The sequence below is a fragment of the Pituophis catenifer genome, unplaced genomic scaffold (genome assembly GCF_029215685.1).
Source record: "Pituophis catenifer annectens isolate HBS135680 unplaced genomic scaffold, rPitCat1.0.hap2 SCAF_4, whole genome shotgun sequence".
In the NCBI taxonomy this organism is placed as follows: domain Eukaryota; kingdom Metazoa; phylum Chordata; class Lepidosauria; order Squamata; family Colubridae; genus Pituophis; species Pituophis catenifer.
The window spans coordinates 52,806,530-52,824,349 of NW_027256884.1; the positions used below are offsets into that span (position 1 = coordinate 52,806,530).

Below are 17,820 nucleotides of genomic sequence, written 5' to 3' on the forward strand. Positions count from 1 at the left end.
GTTGCAGTCTGTGTTGGCAGGGGGACAGAGGTCGACCTCGAGGCCCCTCATATGTGGGGTGCCACAAGGGTCGGTCCTCTCGCCCCTTTTGTTCAACATTTATGTAAAGCCGCTGGGTGAGATCATCCGTGGTTTCAGGGTGAAGTACCACCAGTACGCTGATGACACCCAGCTGTACATCTCCACCCCGGACCACCCAACGATGCCCTTGAAGTGATGTCTCGGTGTCTGAAGGTCGTGTGGATCTGGATGGGGAGGAACAGGCTCAGGCTCAACCCATCCAAGACCGAGTGGCTGTGGTTTCCGACGTCCCAATATAGTCAGTTGACGCCATCGCTGACTATTGGGGGCGAATCGCTGGCCCCCACGGAGAGGGCTCGCAACTTGGGCGTCCTCCTGGACTCACGGCTGTCTTTAAAAGAGCACTTGACAGCTGTGACCGGGAGGATCTTTCATCAGGTTCGCCTGATTCACCAGTTGCGTCCCTTTCTGGATCGGGACTCCCTACACACAGTCACTCATGCCCTCGTTACCTCCCGCCTGGACTATTGTAACGCTCTCTACATGGGGCTCCCCTTGAGGAGCACTCGGAGACTCCAACTGGCACAGAGTGTGGCCGCGCGGGTGGTTATGGGAGCAACATGGCGCTCCAGTGTGACACCTCTCCTGCGCGAGCTGCACTGGCTCCCGGTGGTCTTCCGGGTGCGCTTCAAGGTTTTGGTTACCACCTTTAGAGTGCTCCATGGCTTAGGACCTGGCTACTTACGGGACCGCCTACTACCACAAACAGCCTCCCACCGGCCACCACGCTCTCATAGAGAAGGGCTCCTCCAGGTGCCATCAGCCAAACAATGTCAACTGGTGGCCCCTAGGGGGAGGGCCTTCTCTGTGGGGGCACCTACTATCTGGAATGAGCTCCCCCCGGAGATACGGAGGATCCCGGATCTGCGCACTTTCTGCCGTGCTTTGAAGACACTCCTATTCCAGCAGGCCAGCCTGGCCTAATTTTTTCCCCTTCTTTTAAATTTTTAAACTCAAGTTTTAATTCGTTTTAAATTATTGGGAGATTTAAATTGTCTCGGGCAAAAATTATTTAATTGGGTTTTAATCATGTCTTAACTTTTGTATTTATGTGTTTTATTTCGTGCCTGTTCACCGCCCTGAGTCCTTCGGGAGTAGGGCGGTATACAAATTTAATAAAATGAAATGAAATGAAATGAAATTTCCTGAATGTTTGCCATTTTCCATTGATTTTATGGCTCTTGATACTTGCTCCACTAGGATGTCTGGCATTTCTTCTTTTGTGGGTGTTGTTATTTTTTAGTGTTCTTTAGTGTTGTATAGCTCTGAATAGAATTTTCCAATTATTTCTAACATTTCCTGTCTTGTTCTACACCCAGAGCTATCTTCACATTTAATGGAAAAGCCTTCTTTATGTCCGTCATTTTTTCATTAAATTGTTTCATCAGAAATTTTTGATTGTACAAAGTGTTTTTCCAGTGGTGCTATAGATGTAGCAGATTCAAAGATGTTTTTGACTATTTGGTCATTTTGGTCTGTAATGTTAATCTCTTCCAAATCTTGCAATCGATTTGATAGATTGATTTCAAAATCACTGTTCTCCTCTATCACTCTTTATTTTTGTTTTTTGTGACGTCTTTATCATTTTCATACACTTTTTTTTGACAACCTATCTTCACTTTAGGTCGTACCATTCTATGGTTATTTCCAATGTTAAAACGATTGATGACAGTACAATTGCAGAATATGGTTTTATCACTTGACATGATGCAGTCAATTTTGCTTGTGTACCCAGATGGACTCTTCCATGTCCATTTTTTGGACATTAGCTTTTTTCTTGTAAAATGAGTTCATGATATAAAGTTCCTGTCCTCCAGCAAAATCTACTAGTCTGTTACCTCTATTATCTCGTTCACCACTTCCATATGGGCCAGTCACTTTTTCTTCAGGTATTGTTCTTTCTATTCTTGCATTAAAGTCACCCATTAGTATTTTGTATCAGCATTTTTCTTTGTCTTAAAGGTGGGTCACATCATCAGAAAACTCTTCAACCTCATCATCACTATAGCTTATTGTTGGCACATAAGCTTGGGTGATTTGAAGCTTGTATTGTTTGTTCAATTGGGCTATTCTGTCTAATATACTTTCAAATTTTACTATAGAGTCTTTCAGTTTTTGGTTGATGAGAAAACCAAGTCCGCCACATCATCCATCTTTGGTACTCTAGTGTAGAGTAAATGCCCAGTCATATTAAGTTCAACTAAATTTTCGCCTTCTCATTATGTTTCACATAGTCCAATGATATCTCAATGCATATTGTTGAGTTCAATCAGCAGTTCATCTAATTGAGTGTCTGTTTTCATTGTTTGAATATTGACTGTTCCTATATCCAAAGTCCAAAGGCACACTGATTTAACCCGGTGATTCTTAGCACCCTCTGCCTTCACAAATCTCTATTATGTCTTAAATGCAATATTTTAAATGCATATCTTAAAAATAAACTGCCTATAAGAGCTATATATTATTGTGATTTTTATAAAATAGTTAAAAGTATTTATACTATGTAATTGTGTTCTGTTCTTTTTTAAAGATCTTTTTATGCTCAAATTTTAAGCTTCAATTTGATAAAAAGTCATTGCTTATTTTTTTGTATACTGCCACAACTGAACCTGATTCTCAATGTTTTACATCAATATTAATACAAATGAAACACTAAATAAATAAACATAAACGGTTATTATGAAAATACACAAAAAACAATACATCAGCAGCAATTATAACCAAAAGAACAGGTATCATTTCATTTTTTTCATAAGGCTTTTGAAACAATTCAGTTTTCAGAAGATTGCAGAAAGCTAACAATATGAAGATAAATTTGACTTATAAAGTTTTCTTGTTTGGCTGCTAATATTACAAACCTGTATCTCAGCAAGATAATGTAAGTTGATCACATAAAACAATTAACAGTTTTCACTTTGTACTCACTCTTACAAAGTTGTCAGGGAACAAACCTCTTCTGCCTTTGAGCTGTCCTTCCCACCAACCTCCATCTTCTTTTCTGATGTTGGTGATAATGTCACCGACAGTGATTGTCAGCTCATCATCATGTTGAGCTTTGTAGTCAAACTCCACTATCGCCTCCACTAGAAGGGAAAGCATAATGATACAGTACAAAATTAGGGAGGAAAATCCAGAAAGATTCCTGTAATTTTAGAGGATTAAAATACATGAATCAATATCCATAATCCAAACAGCAACATTTAACAAACTACAAAGCTGTCCAAAAGAAAAAGAGTCAAAGTAAAATAAAACTGTTTCTAGTAAAAGGGACTGGTGGGGAGAAAGTTGCATCAGGCAACCTACCTAAAGTTAGTTTTCTCTCCATTCTGTTCGAAAGACCCTAGGATGCTTAACTAAACTATGACATTTACAATTATTATTAAATAGTTGTAAAGAAAGAAGGTTTCATGCAACTCAAAACAGCCTTGAGTAGGTAAGTAGCATATGGCAGATCTCGGACAGCACTGGGCCACAGGGGAAATCATTACATTCCCAAAGGCTCACACACCTTGGGGAATGAAGCATCCTTGAACGGCAATGGTGACACTAGGGCTGAAGTTGAAGCCCAGGCCTCAATTTGGCCCAGTCTCAGTACTGCCACCAAGTGTTCTGCCCCAGCTCCGGATTCCCGAGGATATTGACACACACCAACGGTCCTTATCAAATTTATTAAGTAGCAAGAATAAACCAAAGTCCGGCAAAGGTTGGCAACCAGCCCAGAAAACAAGATATGATAAGACTTTTCCAAAAATGCTCTGATGATAATTACAAGTTGTTTCTAGCAAGAAATTACTAACTGCGTGCAACTTAAGTAGGCTAAGGGAGTGGCCAATTATCGTTAAGCCTTACTCTCAAGGAGACCTCCTCCTCCTGAGAGAAAGACTCCTGCCTTTTGGCAGCCCTGCGTGCTCGAGCATTGAGGAGAGGCTCCTCCACTTCGCTTTCTCCACTTGAAGGAGTCTCTGGAGGTTCTGAAGGCCCTGGCTGAGTCTCTGCCTCTGGCACCACATCCTCTTCAGCCTCCTCGCTGTCCGACGCGAGCGCCGACTGCGCAGGCTGCTGGCGCAACCCACCAGCCTCGTCGTTGGGATCAACCATTATCTGTGCAGGCCGCTGGCGGGCCACAACACCAAAGGCCATTGTTCAGAGTGGCGTAGATGGAGAGGGACACAGAGAATTGGTTCTCTTTTGTTTGCGTGTGTGTGTGTGTGTGTGTGTGACACACCAAAAGAGCCAAGTTAGGCATTTTATGACTAAAAGATTCCATGCCCAAAAGATTCAGTGTTACTGATATAGTATGACAGTATCCATTCCTTCTAGTTGAAAATATTTTTAGATTCATTAAAACTAAAGAATGTTTATTTTGACTCAGAAGGATTGCATAGTATCACACTTGTTTCTGAGATAATGGAAAATATGTTTAATTCTCACAACTCTTTACAATATTGCTCAAAAAAGCATCCTGATGCAATGCCAGCTACTTAAAAATTGCATTTACAAAGTAGATCAAGCAATCGTTTAAAAGTGGAGTCATGGCAACTGAAGCTGCTTGGATAAGCAGTGAAATGTCTCAAACCAACAAGAAAATAAGTCCAATTGACATGACTCAACTTTCAGACAACTTTACCTGGATGATTGAGAATCTTCATTGACATATAGATCAGGCAATGTTACTGATTAGTGCAAAAATATAAAATTACTACAAATATGTGTTTGTTGCAGAGCAGACACTCAATACACAGACATATATTAGATATTGTTAATATCAGAGTGTTAACCTTTGTTTAAAAAGGCTATCTACTCCAGCCAATACAATAAATTTACTACTATAATGGCCATACTGACTACCTAGCACTTGTTTCCAATTTTCCTAAGACTCTGTTGCACTGCCTATATTTTCATAACATTGTTGTTAGAATGACTAGATATATAAAAGTGAAATACCACTCATGCATCATCACAAAATCTCCAGAACCGTAAAGCCTACAAACTTGAAATTTGCCACATATCCTCTTGGCTTCTAGGTGCTCACTAAGAAAGGATTTTTTGAAATAACCATCAGAACATTAGTATTTCCTATATTATTATTAACACGCTCTGATGCTAAGGAGTTCTACTCCCCCTCCCCATCTGAAAAGAAATCTGTTCCAAATGCAAAACACAAGCAGAGGAGAGGAGTTTCAGTTTTACTTTCACAGCAGCAAGCAGGGGATAGGATAGGGGAGGCTTCTGTGGGGCAAGCCTGAGGGAGAGAAGGGGGATAGGATAGGATAGGCTTCATTGGGGCAAGCCTGAGGGAGAGAATTGGATAAGATAGGGAAGGCTTCTGTGGGGCAAGGCTGAGGGAGAGAAAGGGAAAGGATGGGAAGGCTTCTATGGGGCAAGCATGAGGGAGATAAGGGGATAGGATAGGAGACGTTTCTATGGGGCAAGGCTGAGGGAAAGAAAGGGATAGGATGGGGAGGCTTCTATGGGGCAAGGCTGAGGGAGAGAAGGAGATAGGGTAGGGGAGGCTTCTGTATGGCAAGGCTGAGGGAGAGAAGGGGAGAGGAGAGGCCAATCATAACTACTCATTAATTTCCAAGCTGTAAGTGTTGATTTATCAAGCCCAATCACATAGTTTCATAGTGGAGCACGGGTATTCATCTAGTCATATAATCTTTTAATAGCCACTTCTCTAGGCTAACATATCCAACTCGTTCAGCCATTACTCAATGGATATTATCTACAAGCCCTTTATCTTTTTTGTTGGCAACCTCTATATATGTTCCATCACAACCTTCTTACATTTCAGGGCTCTAAAATGCATGCAATAAACAAGGTGAAATTAACCAAAGCAGAATAAAGCATATCCTTTACTTCTGCTGAATGATCCTAGGCTTTTAGCTGCCATATATCATCTTACATTTCATATTTACTAATGCTAGACAATTCTTTCAAAAGCAAAGGTTTGAAGTCACCAGAGTTCCCTCTCACAAAGTACCTCTTGGTAACAATTAAACATAGGAGACCCATGTTACCCAATGGTAACATGGCCAACAATCAGAAGGAATCTAATTGAACTTGATACCAAATAACAAATTTTATTAAAAGACATAAGACTTGTAGCTCGCTCCCCAAGATACAAGGCCTACTAAATTTACCCTTGATCCCTTTTGCCTACATTGCTGTCAAATCAGTACAGGTACAGGTTTATGACCATAACTGGGAATGGAATTTCCACTACTGTAGTACGCTACATAATCTTACCATGTCAATCATTGAAGCAGCTGTCTTCTATAAACTGAATAAACAATTTCTACCGTTACCGTTATAAAGCCAGTTTGGTGGACCAAGCTAGAAATCAGGAGGCCATAAATTCTAGTCCCAGGCCTGCCTTCATTCAAAACCCAAGAAAGAAAACCCCCAACTCCATTGAAGTAGAGAAGAGGTACTTTTACTGAGTTTGAAATAATAGCGGCTAAAGCAAGGCAGGATCTGAATCAAAAGGCGCGAAAGTTACAGGTTGAAAGTTTCCCCAAATCCCTCCCCCCAGGGTCCCAGGCTGAATGTCCAATCCACATCCTGCATGTCATGTGAAGGTTATCTTCAGGTATTTTGCCCATCTGGAGTTCTAGGACGGTTGGCCTTGACTGGGTGTAAACAACTCCACTCAGCAGCACAGAAATTCTTGAGTGCAAACCTCCCTTTTAGTTCACGTGGGCCTTCACCACACCAGCTCACTTCCCAAACCCAAATGCCATGCCCCCACCATTACTATGGCAGTCGATAGCAAGCAAGCATCAGAGGAAACCCCCATGCTGGAGATTCATGCCAGTTTAGGCAGGAAGGGAAGGCATCAGGGGGGGGATCCCCCACACACAAACATGAAACGCAACCTCCCCCTGCTCAACAGTTACAAACTCAGAAAAAAGAATTTGATGTGGGAGATTTAAAAGAATTTATTTCTAAAACTTTGGATGATAAATTTCAAAAATCCCAACAGGAGATAGATGATAAACTTCAAAAATCACATCAAGAATTTATGCAGGAAATTAATGAAGTTAAAGATATGGTGAATCAGAATCAAAAAAAGGTGACCAAAAAAATATCAGAAGTGGCGTCTGGCCTGGTAGAATTTATTGGGAAAATTGATTTTAAAGTTGAAGAATTTAAATCAGAAGTTAATGTTAAGATGAAAGACAATGATTATAAAATTGATGAAGTTGACAATAAAATGCAGAGAATTGAAGATGAGATTGTTATGATACAATTTCGGGCGATGGAATTTGCCATACGGCTTCGGGGAATTCGAGAGGAGGAGAGACAGGATTTGAGACAAGTTTGCTCTGAAGCCTTGGCTAAGATTTTACAAGCTAATCCTGATTTGGTATTTCATAAAATAGATAAAATTTACAGAGTGAACTCTTGGGTGGCCAGACAAAGACAACTGCCTAGAGATGTGGTGATATATTTTACTGATAGAGAAATTAGAAATCATATCCTGCAAAAATCTTTTCACACTTCTGTACAAGTGGGGGGTTCACGACTTGAAATTTTTAAAGAATTACCTCCTAAAATGCTGAAAGCTAGAAAAGAATTTGGTTTTCTTGTTAAGGAATTGAAAAATTTACAGATACCCTTCCGGTGGGACGCACCAGCTGGGATAATTTTTAGATACAAGGGAGAAGGATATCGGTTGAATACCGTGGAGAAGGCACAACATTTTTATAGTACTATACTTAAGGAAAGAACTCCATCTCCACGTACATCTACAGTTTTGGAGATTAAGGAGAGTGAAGAGAGGCAATTGAAAGAACAGTCTAAGCAGGAATTAGAAACAGTGCAAGGTGCAGAAGGAGGTTTTCTGAGTGAGCCCTTGCTGGATTCTTCTCCAATTTTGGATTTGATTCAGTTGGCTGAAGTTAAAGATCAACGTATAACTAGAGCTCAATCCAAGCTATTTAAACAAAAGCAACAACAACAACAGGAAAGACAAGACAAGAAGGCAGTTAAGAGTACCGTACAAGAGAGTGGCGCTATGGGAGGAGCGAGATCGAAGCTTTCGGAGGAACTTCAAATATATTGCTCCGCGCTCCAGAAAGAGGCTGATGACCTTTAAGTGTCTATCTTGGAATGTCAATGGGTTGAATTCAGCACAGAAAAGGAAGAAATTATTTACATATTTGAAACAATTTAATAATGATATAATATGTTTACAAGAAACGCATATAACCACTCAAGATCAAAAATATTTGATAAACTCAAAACTAGGAGCACATTTTATATCTTCAACTTCGCAGAAAAAGAATGGCGTGGTTATTTATGTAAATAAAAAATTAACAGCGAAAGTTATAGAAGCAGATCAAGATGGTAGATTTGTAGCAATTGAATTGCTTACAGCAAATGGCCAAATTCTTTTGATTGGAATTTATGCTCCCAACCAACAACAGGACTATTTTTATAAGATGTTACATACTAAAATATTGCAATGGGACTATAGATCTATTTTAATTATGGGAGACTGGAATGGAGTAATTGATTCTAAACTAGATAAAAAGAGCTTGGCAAAGTCTAGAATTAGACTACCACAGACTTTTTTTGATATGAAAGAAGATATGGAATTAAAAGATGTTTGGAGAATACATAATTCAAATGTATTGGATTGCACTTTTTTTTCTGATAGACATAGATCCTTTTCTAGGATTGATTTTATCCTGTTGTCAAATGATCTACTTGTTAAGACAAAAAGAACAAAGATTTTTCCAAGAACTTTGACTGACCATAGCCCTGTATGGATAGAAATTGAGATGGATAAGGTTGAGAGACGTTCTTGGAGATTAAATGAGAACTTGTTTAGATATGAAAAAAATACAATAGAACTTAAAAAGCATTTGAAAGAATTTTTTGAAATAAATTTGAATAAAGGTACTCCAATTGAAATTGTTTGGGACGCAAGTAAAGCTTATATGAGAGGGGTACTTATCTATATGAACTCTAAACATAGACAGTTTCGACAAAAGAAAAGAATTGAGTTGGAAATGGAAATAAAGAATAAAGAACAGCTATTTATTAAAAATCCAACAGATGAAAGAATTCGAAGTGCTATAAAACTTTTGAAAGACCAATTTCAAATGCTTATGGCGGAACAAGTTGCAACAAGTCTACAATACGCGAAGCATAATACATTTTGCAACGCTAACAAACCGGGCAGATGGTTGGCTTACACATTGAGGAAAAAACAAAGTATACGGACTATCGATAGTATTGTTATTGGCGGGAAAGAAATCTTTCAACAAAAATTAATTAAAGAAGCTTTTGTGGACTATTATACTAAATTATATGCTAAAGAAGAGGTGCAGAATGGACTTATAGAAAAATATTTAAATGATAAGAGAGTTACAAAAATTACTGATCAACAAAAGGAAAGAATGAATTATCCCATAACAGAGGAGGAGATAACAGCAGCAATTAAACAGTTAAAAACAGCCAAAGCTCCTGGCACGGATGGTTTGACTGCAGTGTATTATAAAACTTTACAAGCTGAAATGGTGGGACAACTTAGAGATTTATTTTGTAACATTCAACAAGGGGGTAAAATACCCCCATCTTGGACAACTGCTTATATATCTTTGATACCAAAAGAACAAGTTGGTCCTAAAAAACCAGAGAATTATAGACCAATATCTCTTTTGAATACAGACTATAAAATTTATGCGAAGGTATTAGCCAACAGGTTGATGCCAGTAATCCAAAAGGTGATTCATGAGGACCAAGCGGGATTTATTGAAGGCAGATATATGAAGGACAATGTAAGGCAAGTAATAGATTTATTGGAATATCTTGATAAGAATAAACAGATTCCTGCAGTGCTGGCTTTTTTGGACGCAGAGAAGGCCTTTGATAGAGTGGATTGGAATTTTCTACTAAAGACTTTAAAAAAGATGGACTTTGGGGACCAATTTATACAGGCGATCTCAGCAATTTATCAAGAGCAAAAGGCACAAATTATTATTAATGGAAGTTTGACGACAGAGTTTAAAATTGAAAAAGGAACAAGACAGGGATGTCCGTTGTCCCCACTTTTATTTATTTTAACATTGGAAGTCTTGCTAAACACAATACGGGACTCTAAAATTTTGAAAGGCATAATGATAAGGCAAGAGGATTACAGAATAAAGGCATTTGCAGATGATCTGGTTGTTACCCTATCACAACCAATGGAATCAATAATCTTGATGAATGACATTATACAAGACTATGGTAGAGTCTCAGGCTTTAGACTGAATTCAAAAAAGACTAAAATGATAGTTAAAAATATGACACAAGATCGTAAACATGAGCTTGAAAGGAGGGCAGGTTTTGAAATTGTACCTAAGGTAAAATATCTTGGAGTTCAGGTTGCAGAATCAAATTTGAAATTGTTTCAAAATAATTATGAGGTGTTGTGGCGAGAGGTCCAGAAAGATATGGAGACTTGGAAAAAGCTGCAACTGTCTTTACTTGGAAGAATAGCAGCAGTTAAGATGAACATTTTGCCAAGATTTCTGTTTTTGTTTCAAATGATCCCGGTGCTTAAAAGTGATAAACAATTGAAAGTTTGGCAGTCTGGTGTGAATAAATTTGTCTGGAACGAGAAGAAGCCGAGAGTGAAACTGAAAATTATGCAAGATGTTCCAGAAAGAGGAGGTCTTAAACTCCCAAACCTACAGTTATATTATGATGCGGCAGCTTTAACTCTAACAAGTGATTGGTTTGGAAGTAAAAAGACTGGAATACTGAATGCAGAAAGTTTTGATCTTGAATTTGGATGGCATGCTTATTTATTTTATGACGACAAAGTAGATAAAGTATTTAAAAGTCATATACTTAGAGACTCCTTGATGAGAGTTTGGAAGAAGCACCGACTCAAATGGGATTACAAAATACCACTATGGCTGGATCTTGGTCATACTTTGTGGAATACAAATATAATGTCACTCGGGGGGTTTTTATACAAAGAGGTTCTTTTTACAGATGCGGGCAGATGGCAGCTGAAGACATTACAGACACTGTTGGATGAAGGGCTTAATCTAACTTGGCTACAATATAGTTAAGGGTATAGTTAAGGGTTTTACACGGGGTGAAATAAAACTAATATTGTATATGATAACAGCAGCAAGATTGTTGATAGGTAAATATTGGAAGAATGAAGCCTTGCCTACTATCGAGGAATGGACTTTAAAGATGGCTAGTTTTGCAGAGATGGCGAAGATTTCAGCGTATTTAAAAGACTGTTCACAAGAGACTTATGAATGGGAATGGAAAAGGTGGATAGAATATGTTCAGAACAAATATCAAACTAGAAAGTATCAAATAGCTTTTATTTGAAAATAATGTATTAGAAATATTTTAATGTAAAGAGATAAAGAGGAAAAATTATATAGGGGGAGGGACGGGTTCAGGCTTATATATTAGTGTTATTAGTTATGAGTATGTAATAGGGAAGTCTGGGGGGGAGGGTTAGGGAGGGTTAGGGAGGATGGGAAGTTTGGGGAGGGAGGTGGGGGGTGAAAAAGGGGGTGAAAATGTAATTGTAAAACTTTTGCAATAAAAAAAAAAAAAAGAAGCCTGCCCTGGATCCGGCCTCCCTGAACAACTTTCGTCCTGTCTCCAACCTTCACTTTATAGAGAAGGTTGTTGAGTCTGTGGTGGCGTGCCAGCTTCCGCAATTCCTGGAGGAGACTGATTATCTCGACCCATACCAATCAGGCTTCAGGCGCGGACACAGCATGGAAACGGCATTGGTCGCCCTGGTGAATTATCTCTGGCGGGCCCGGGATGGGGGTTATTCCTCCATCCTGGTGCTATTTGACCTCTCAACGGCTTTTGATACCATCGACCATGGTATCTTACTGCGACATCTCGGGGGGCTGGGGGGGTGGGGCACTTTTTACGGTGGTTCTCCTCCTACCTCTCGGGCTGTACACAGTTTGTTTGGACGGGGAGTCAGAGTTCCTCCCCGAGGCCCCTCACTTGTGGGGTACTGCAGGGGTCGGTTCTCTCCCCCCTGCTCTTTAACATCTATATGAAGCCGCTGGGTGAGATCATTCGTGGTTTCAGGGCGCGGTATCATCAGTACGCTGATGATACTCAACTTTACATCTCCACCCCGGACCAACCCAGGGATGCCCTTTCTGTGATGTCTAAGTGCCTGGAGGCGGTACAGGTCTGGATGGGTAGGAACAGGCTCAGGCTCAACCCCACCAAGACAGAGTGGCTGTGGATACCAGCATCCCATGATCTAGCTCCCCCATCACTGTTGATGGAAGGGGAGTGTCTTGCTCCCTCAGAAAGGGTTTGTAATCTTGGCGTTCTCCTTGATTCACGGCTGTCTTTAGTGGACCATCTAACGACCATGACAGGGGGGGCATTTGCACAGGTTTGCCTGGTGCACCAGTTACACCCTTTTCTACACAGGGACGCCCTCCGTACGGTCACTCATGCTCTCATTATCTCTCGGTTGGATTACTGCAATGCCCTCTACATGGGGCTGCCCTTGGGGTGCACCCGGAGGCTCCAACTGGTCCAGAATGCGGCCGCGCAAGTAGTTACAGGTGCGTTCTGCTACTCCCATATAACACCACTATTGTGCGAGCTGCACTGGTTGCCGGTGGTCCTCTGGATCCGCTTCGAAGGTGCTGGTACTCACCTATAAAGCCCTTCATGGCATGGGCCCGGGGTATTTGCAGGATCACCTCCTACCGGCCTCCCACTGCCCAGTGCATTCAAATAGGACTGCCCTCCTCTAGGTCCCCTCGGCCAGACAGTGTCGGCTGGCGGTCCCCAGGATGAGGGCGTTCTCTGTGGTTGCAACGACCCTCTGGAATGGGTTGCCCACCAGGCTCCGGACGGCCCCCGACCTCTGCACTTTCTGCGCCGACCTAAAGATATGGCGGGTGTTTGTATGTAGGTCTTTGATTATTCGGGTCTTCTCCCACGTAAAATTGGAAGTGTCTTGGCGACGTTTCGACGAAGTCTCATTCGTCATCTTCAGGCTGGTGTTCTCGGCTTCGTGCTTCCAGGAGCAATGTGAGATCTCAGCTGTCTCTTCCTTTTAACTGCTAGTGGGGGTGTGAGCTGATTGGGTGGGGACTTGGCTGTGTTCTGATTGGGTGGAGGTGTGTTCTGATTGGTTAGGGGCTTGGCTGTGCTCTGATTGGATGGGGGGTTGGTTGTGCTCTGATTGGCTGGGGGTGTGTTCTGTTTGGGTGGGGGGTTGGTTGTGCTCAGCTTAGTCTGAGTTGCAGGGGGATTTGAGCTGGTGAGCTGCGTTGTTGTTGTTTGGCTTCGTCTTTGTGGCCGTGCGAGCTCTTCATGGTGGGTGTCAGTCTGCTTCATGTATGGATTGGAGGGGTTTAAAGTGGCTAATGATGCAGCTGCAGTCTGGCTTCTGGTCCTTGGTCGTGGCTCATTATCAGTGTGGGTTTGAGTCTGCTTTCTGCGTGGATGTGTGGTGGTGACATCCTGTGTGGCTCTCGTGAGTGTGGGTCTGGTGTCATTCGTCATGTTAGGGACTCGTTTGTCAATAAGGGCGGGTTTCCAAATGGCTGGTAGGCGGGAGGTATCGTCTCGTTTGTTCATGCTGGGCGTTTTTCTATCTCGATGGCTTCTCTGATTATTCTGTTGTTAAAGTGTTCAGTTTTGGCGATAGTTCTGGTCTTTTTAAAGTCAATATCATGTCCTGTGGCTTTAAGGTGTTGGACCAGGGAAGAAGTTGGTTCCTCTTTTCTGACTGAGTTCTTGTGTTCTTCTATGCGTGCACTTATTCGTCTGTTGGTTTGTCCGATGTATGTAGTGGGGCAGGCGGTGCATGGGATTTCATATACTCCTTGATTTTCTAACTCAATTTTGTCTTTGGGGTTCCTTAGGATGGTGGATATTTTTCGGTTTGTGCAGAATGCTGTCTTGATGTTATGTTTGTGGAGGATTTTGCTTATTCTGTCTGTGGTGCCTTTTATGTATGGGAGGAGGGCTTTGCCGTTTTCTTGTTCTCTGTCTTGGATTTTAGTGGGGGTTTCTTTTTGGATTAGGTTGGTGATCTTATTTCTTTGGAATCCATTGGATGTTAGTACGTTAGTAAGAGTGTGTAGTTCGGTTTTTAGGTGTTGTTCGTCAGCTAAGCGTTTTGTTCTGGAAATGAGTGTCTTGGCTACAGAGTTGATCTGGGCAGGGTGGTGGTGTGAGAGTGCGTGTAGATAGCGGTTTGTGTGTGTTTTCTTCTGGTAGATAGTGTGTCCTAGGGAGCCATTGGATTTTCTGTAGACTAAGACATCCAGGAAGGGAAGTTGGTTGTTCGCTTCTGTTTCCATGGTGAATTGTATTTTGGGGTGTAGGCTGTTGAGGTGTGTGAGGAAGTTGTCCAATTTTTCTTTCCCATGAGGCCAGATTATGAAGGTGTCGGCCACATATCTGAGCCAGAGTTTGGGTTTACGATCAGATTTTCTAGAGCTTGGGTTTCAAAGTATTCCATATAGAGGTTGGCAATGACAGGTGAGAGGGGTGATCCCATGGGTGCTCCTTCTGTTTGTTTGTATTTCTGTCCATTATAGATGAAGTATGTGTTGGATAGGCAGTGGTTGGTCAGATCTAAGATGTGCTTGGGGGGGTTATATTTGTTTTGGATAACTGTCAAGGCTTCTTTGATTGGTACTTGGGTGAAGATCTACACGCACTCTCACACCACCACCCTGCACTTGGTACTGAGGGATATTAAATAAGCAGTTCAAAAGAAAAAGCTGGAACACTAATATATAATAACAGTAGCCAAAATTAACCAAATTAAGATCAACTGACAGTAGATATTGCATGTCATTTATGAATGTTAAAATGTCACTGCAAAACAGTTTTGATAACAATCCACACATGGGGAATAATTATAGCAGTTTCTAGTTAATTTTAAGAATTACTTGTACAGATTTAATGGCATACCTTCAAATACGAATGATACAAATACTTTGTACCATTATTTTTCTTGTATTTAGACAATACTGTCTAATTCTAAACACAAAATGTAGCAATGGTTTACATCTCCGCAGTAACACAATTGTTGTTAGTTGTGAAGTCATGTCCGACCCATTACGACCCCATGGACTATGTTCCTCCAGGTTTTCCTGTCCTCTACTATCCTTTGGAGTCCATTTAAGCTCATGCCCACTGCTTCAGTGACTCCATCCAGCTACCTTGTTCTCTGTCGTCCCATTCTTCTTTTGCCCTCAATCTTTCCCAGCATTAGATTCTTCTCCAGTGAGTCCTTCCTTCTCATTAGGTGGCCAAAGTATTTGAGTTTCATCTTCAGGATCTGGCCTTCTAAAGAGCAGTCAGGGTTGATCTCCTCTAGGACTGACCGGTTTAATTGCCTTGCAGTCCAAGGGACACGCAGGAGTCTTCTCCAGCACCGTAGTTCAAAGGCCTCAATTCTTTGGCGCTCAGCCTTTCTTATGGTCCAACTTTCACAGCTATACACTGCAACTGGGAAAAACATAGCCTTGACTATAGGCACTTTTGTTGGCAGGGTGATGTCTCTGCTTTTTAATATGCTGTCTAGATTTGCCAAAGCTTTCCTCCCCAGGAGAAAATATCTTTTAATTTCTTGGCTGCAGTCCCCATCTGCGGTGATCTGGGAGCTCAGGAAAATAAAATCTGTCACTACCTCCATTTCTTCCCCATCTATTTGCCAGGAATTGAGAAGGCCGGATGCCATTATATTAGTTTTCTTATTGTTGAGTTTCAAGCTAACTTTTGCACTCTCCTTCTTCACCCCATCAAAGAGGCTCTTTAGTTCCTCTTCACTTTCTGCCATTAAAGTGGTATCATCTGCATATCTGAGATTGTTGATATTGCTCCCGGCAATCTTAATTCCAACTTGTGATTCATCTAGCCCCACCTTTCTCATGATGTGCTCTGCATATAAGTTAAATAGGCAGGGTGACAGTATACAGCCTTGCTGGACTCCTTTCCCAATTTTGAACCAATCAGTGGTTCCGTGTCCAGTTCTCACTGTTGCTTCTTGACCAACATATAGGTTTCTCAAGAGACAAATAAGATGGTCTGGTACTCTCGAAACTTCCAGTCTGGAGCCGCATCGCCACAGTTGGGGAAATAGCTGGCTCTAATGAGCCCGCGAAAACCCCGACTGACAAACCACCGTCCGATCGGTCTTCGGATCGTCCCCCATCTTGCAGGGATGGGGGGTGAAGAGGAGCGCCTCGGTGTGCCAAGAGGAACAGGCAAGTTCCTTGGAGGCCAGAGGGAATCCTCGAAGTTGGCGGTGGGAGTAGGCAGCCATGGTGGCTGCCACAAAGCCACGGCAGACCGGGACACAAGATCGTGCAGGAGAGAAGAAGAAGAAAGAGCAAGTATCTCGAAGCCAGGTGAGTGACACCAACCCAGGCAAAACAACAGGATTATTTGGTTTTTTTGAAAAAAAATAAGACCCCAACTTTAAATAGCAGCTACAGATCTGTGGGGCTTGAAGATTAAAAAAAAATGGAAATAAAAACCCAAGACAGACTTTGTTTTAGTAAATTTGGAAGAATTGGCTTTTAACAACTTAGAAAAGTGACTTTTTTTTTTTTCTTATTTGGAGTGGATTGGAGAAATATATCTTTGGGAGTTTACACCTTTGAAAGTTAACAAAGCTAATGAAGAAAGACAGACGGATGGCTACATAATTGCCATGGAGTCTGCAGTGACTAAGCAGGAGAGTGGATTGAAAAGATTTCCCTTTCCCTTTCCGTTTGGAAAAGAAACTTTTTAAATGGCTTTTTACTTTGTATTACTTTGAAATTAACATTAGATCTATGGAAATAGGAGATCTCTATTCTGTCCTGGATGATTTTAAGAAAAAAGAAGGAATATTTTGGACATTTGACAATGGAAATTAACAAGCTTAGCAAAAAAAATTAGGTGTGACGTAGGAATAAAAGACAGGAAGTTGATGCATCACACATGGAACAGACATTATAAAGCATTAAAGGGATATACAATTTTTTTTAATTTGAACAGATGAACTTTGAAATGGAACATTTATGGACAGATAGAAAAAGGAAGAAAAGGAAGAAATAAAGTAGATAAATTGAAATGTAACTAAATTGAAATGTAGTTTAAAAGCCTAAAGGTATATATGATTTTTGGATAAAAACAGGAGGGTTTTGGAGTAATAAAAATAGAAAATAAGAGATGGCAATTAAAATAGAGGATGATATATAGGTGGTTATAAACAATAAAGAAGAGTATATTTTAATGTGAGACAACTTTAAGAAAATTTACTGTTTGATGTAATATGTTTTAATTTTAATATGCAAACAAACGCTAGATTGATGATTATGCTTGATTAAGGTTTTATTGAATAAACTATAAGATACACAGATTTTAGCAACGAACTGTGATTTAATTCAATATATGCTGGAAATGATTATTATTATGAAATATATTGAGAATTAATTTGAAAGAGCATGTTGGGAAACAGACACAAAATAGATAACTATATTGTAAAAGAAAATTAAAATAAGAGGGATGGATACCAACTAGATAAAAGTTTGAGACTCGGAGGAAATACGTTGGAAACTAGTTAAAATGCTGGAAATCAGCCAAACACTTACAGGAGAGTTGGAGGAGACTATGCTGGAAATCAGCCAAACAAGAGTGGAAGCCCTGAAGGGGACTATGCTGGAAATCAGCCAAACATAATATGCTGGAAATCAGCCAATAAAATGCTGG

The 17,820-nt window shown here is 40.8% G+C and overlaps 1 protein-coding gene across 1 annotated transcript in view; it reads right to left on the minus strand.

The window, feature by feature from the left end:
* SH3KBP1 (SH3 domain containing kinase binding protein 1) overlaps positions 1-17,820 on the minus strand; it is a 435,673-nt gene that overhangs the window by 357,548 nt on the left and 60,305 nt on the right. Inside the window, exon 2 of the mRNA XM_070943239.1 lies at positions 3,007-3,164. Within this exon, the coding sequence (XP_070799340.1) occupies positions 3,007-3,164 (158 nt within the window). The remainder of the gene's footprint in view (positions 1-3,006; positions 3,165-17,820) is intronic.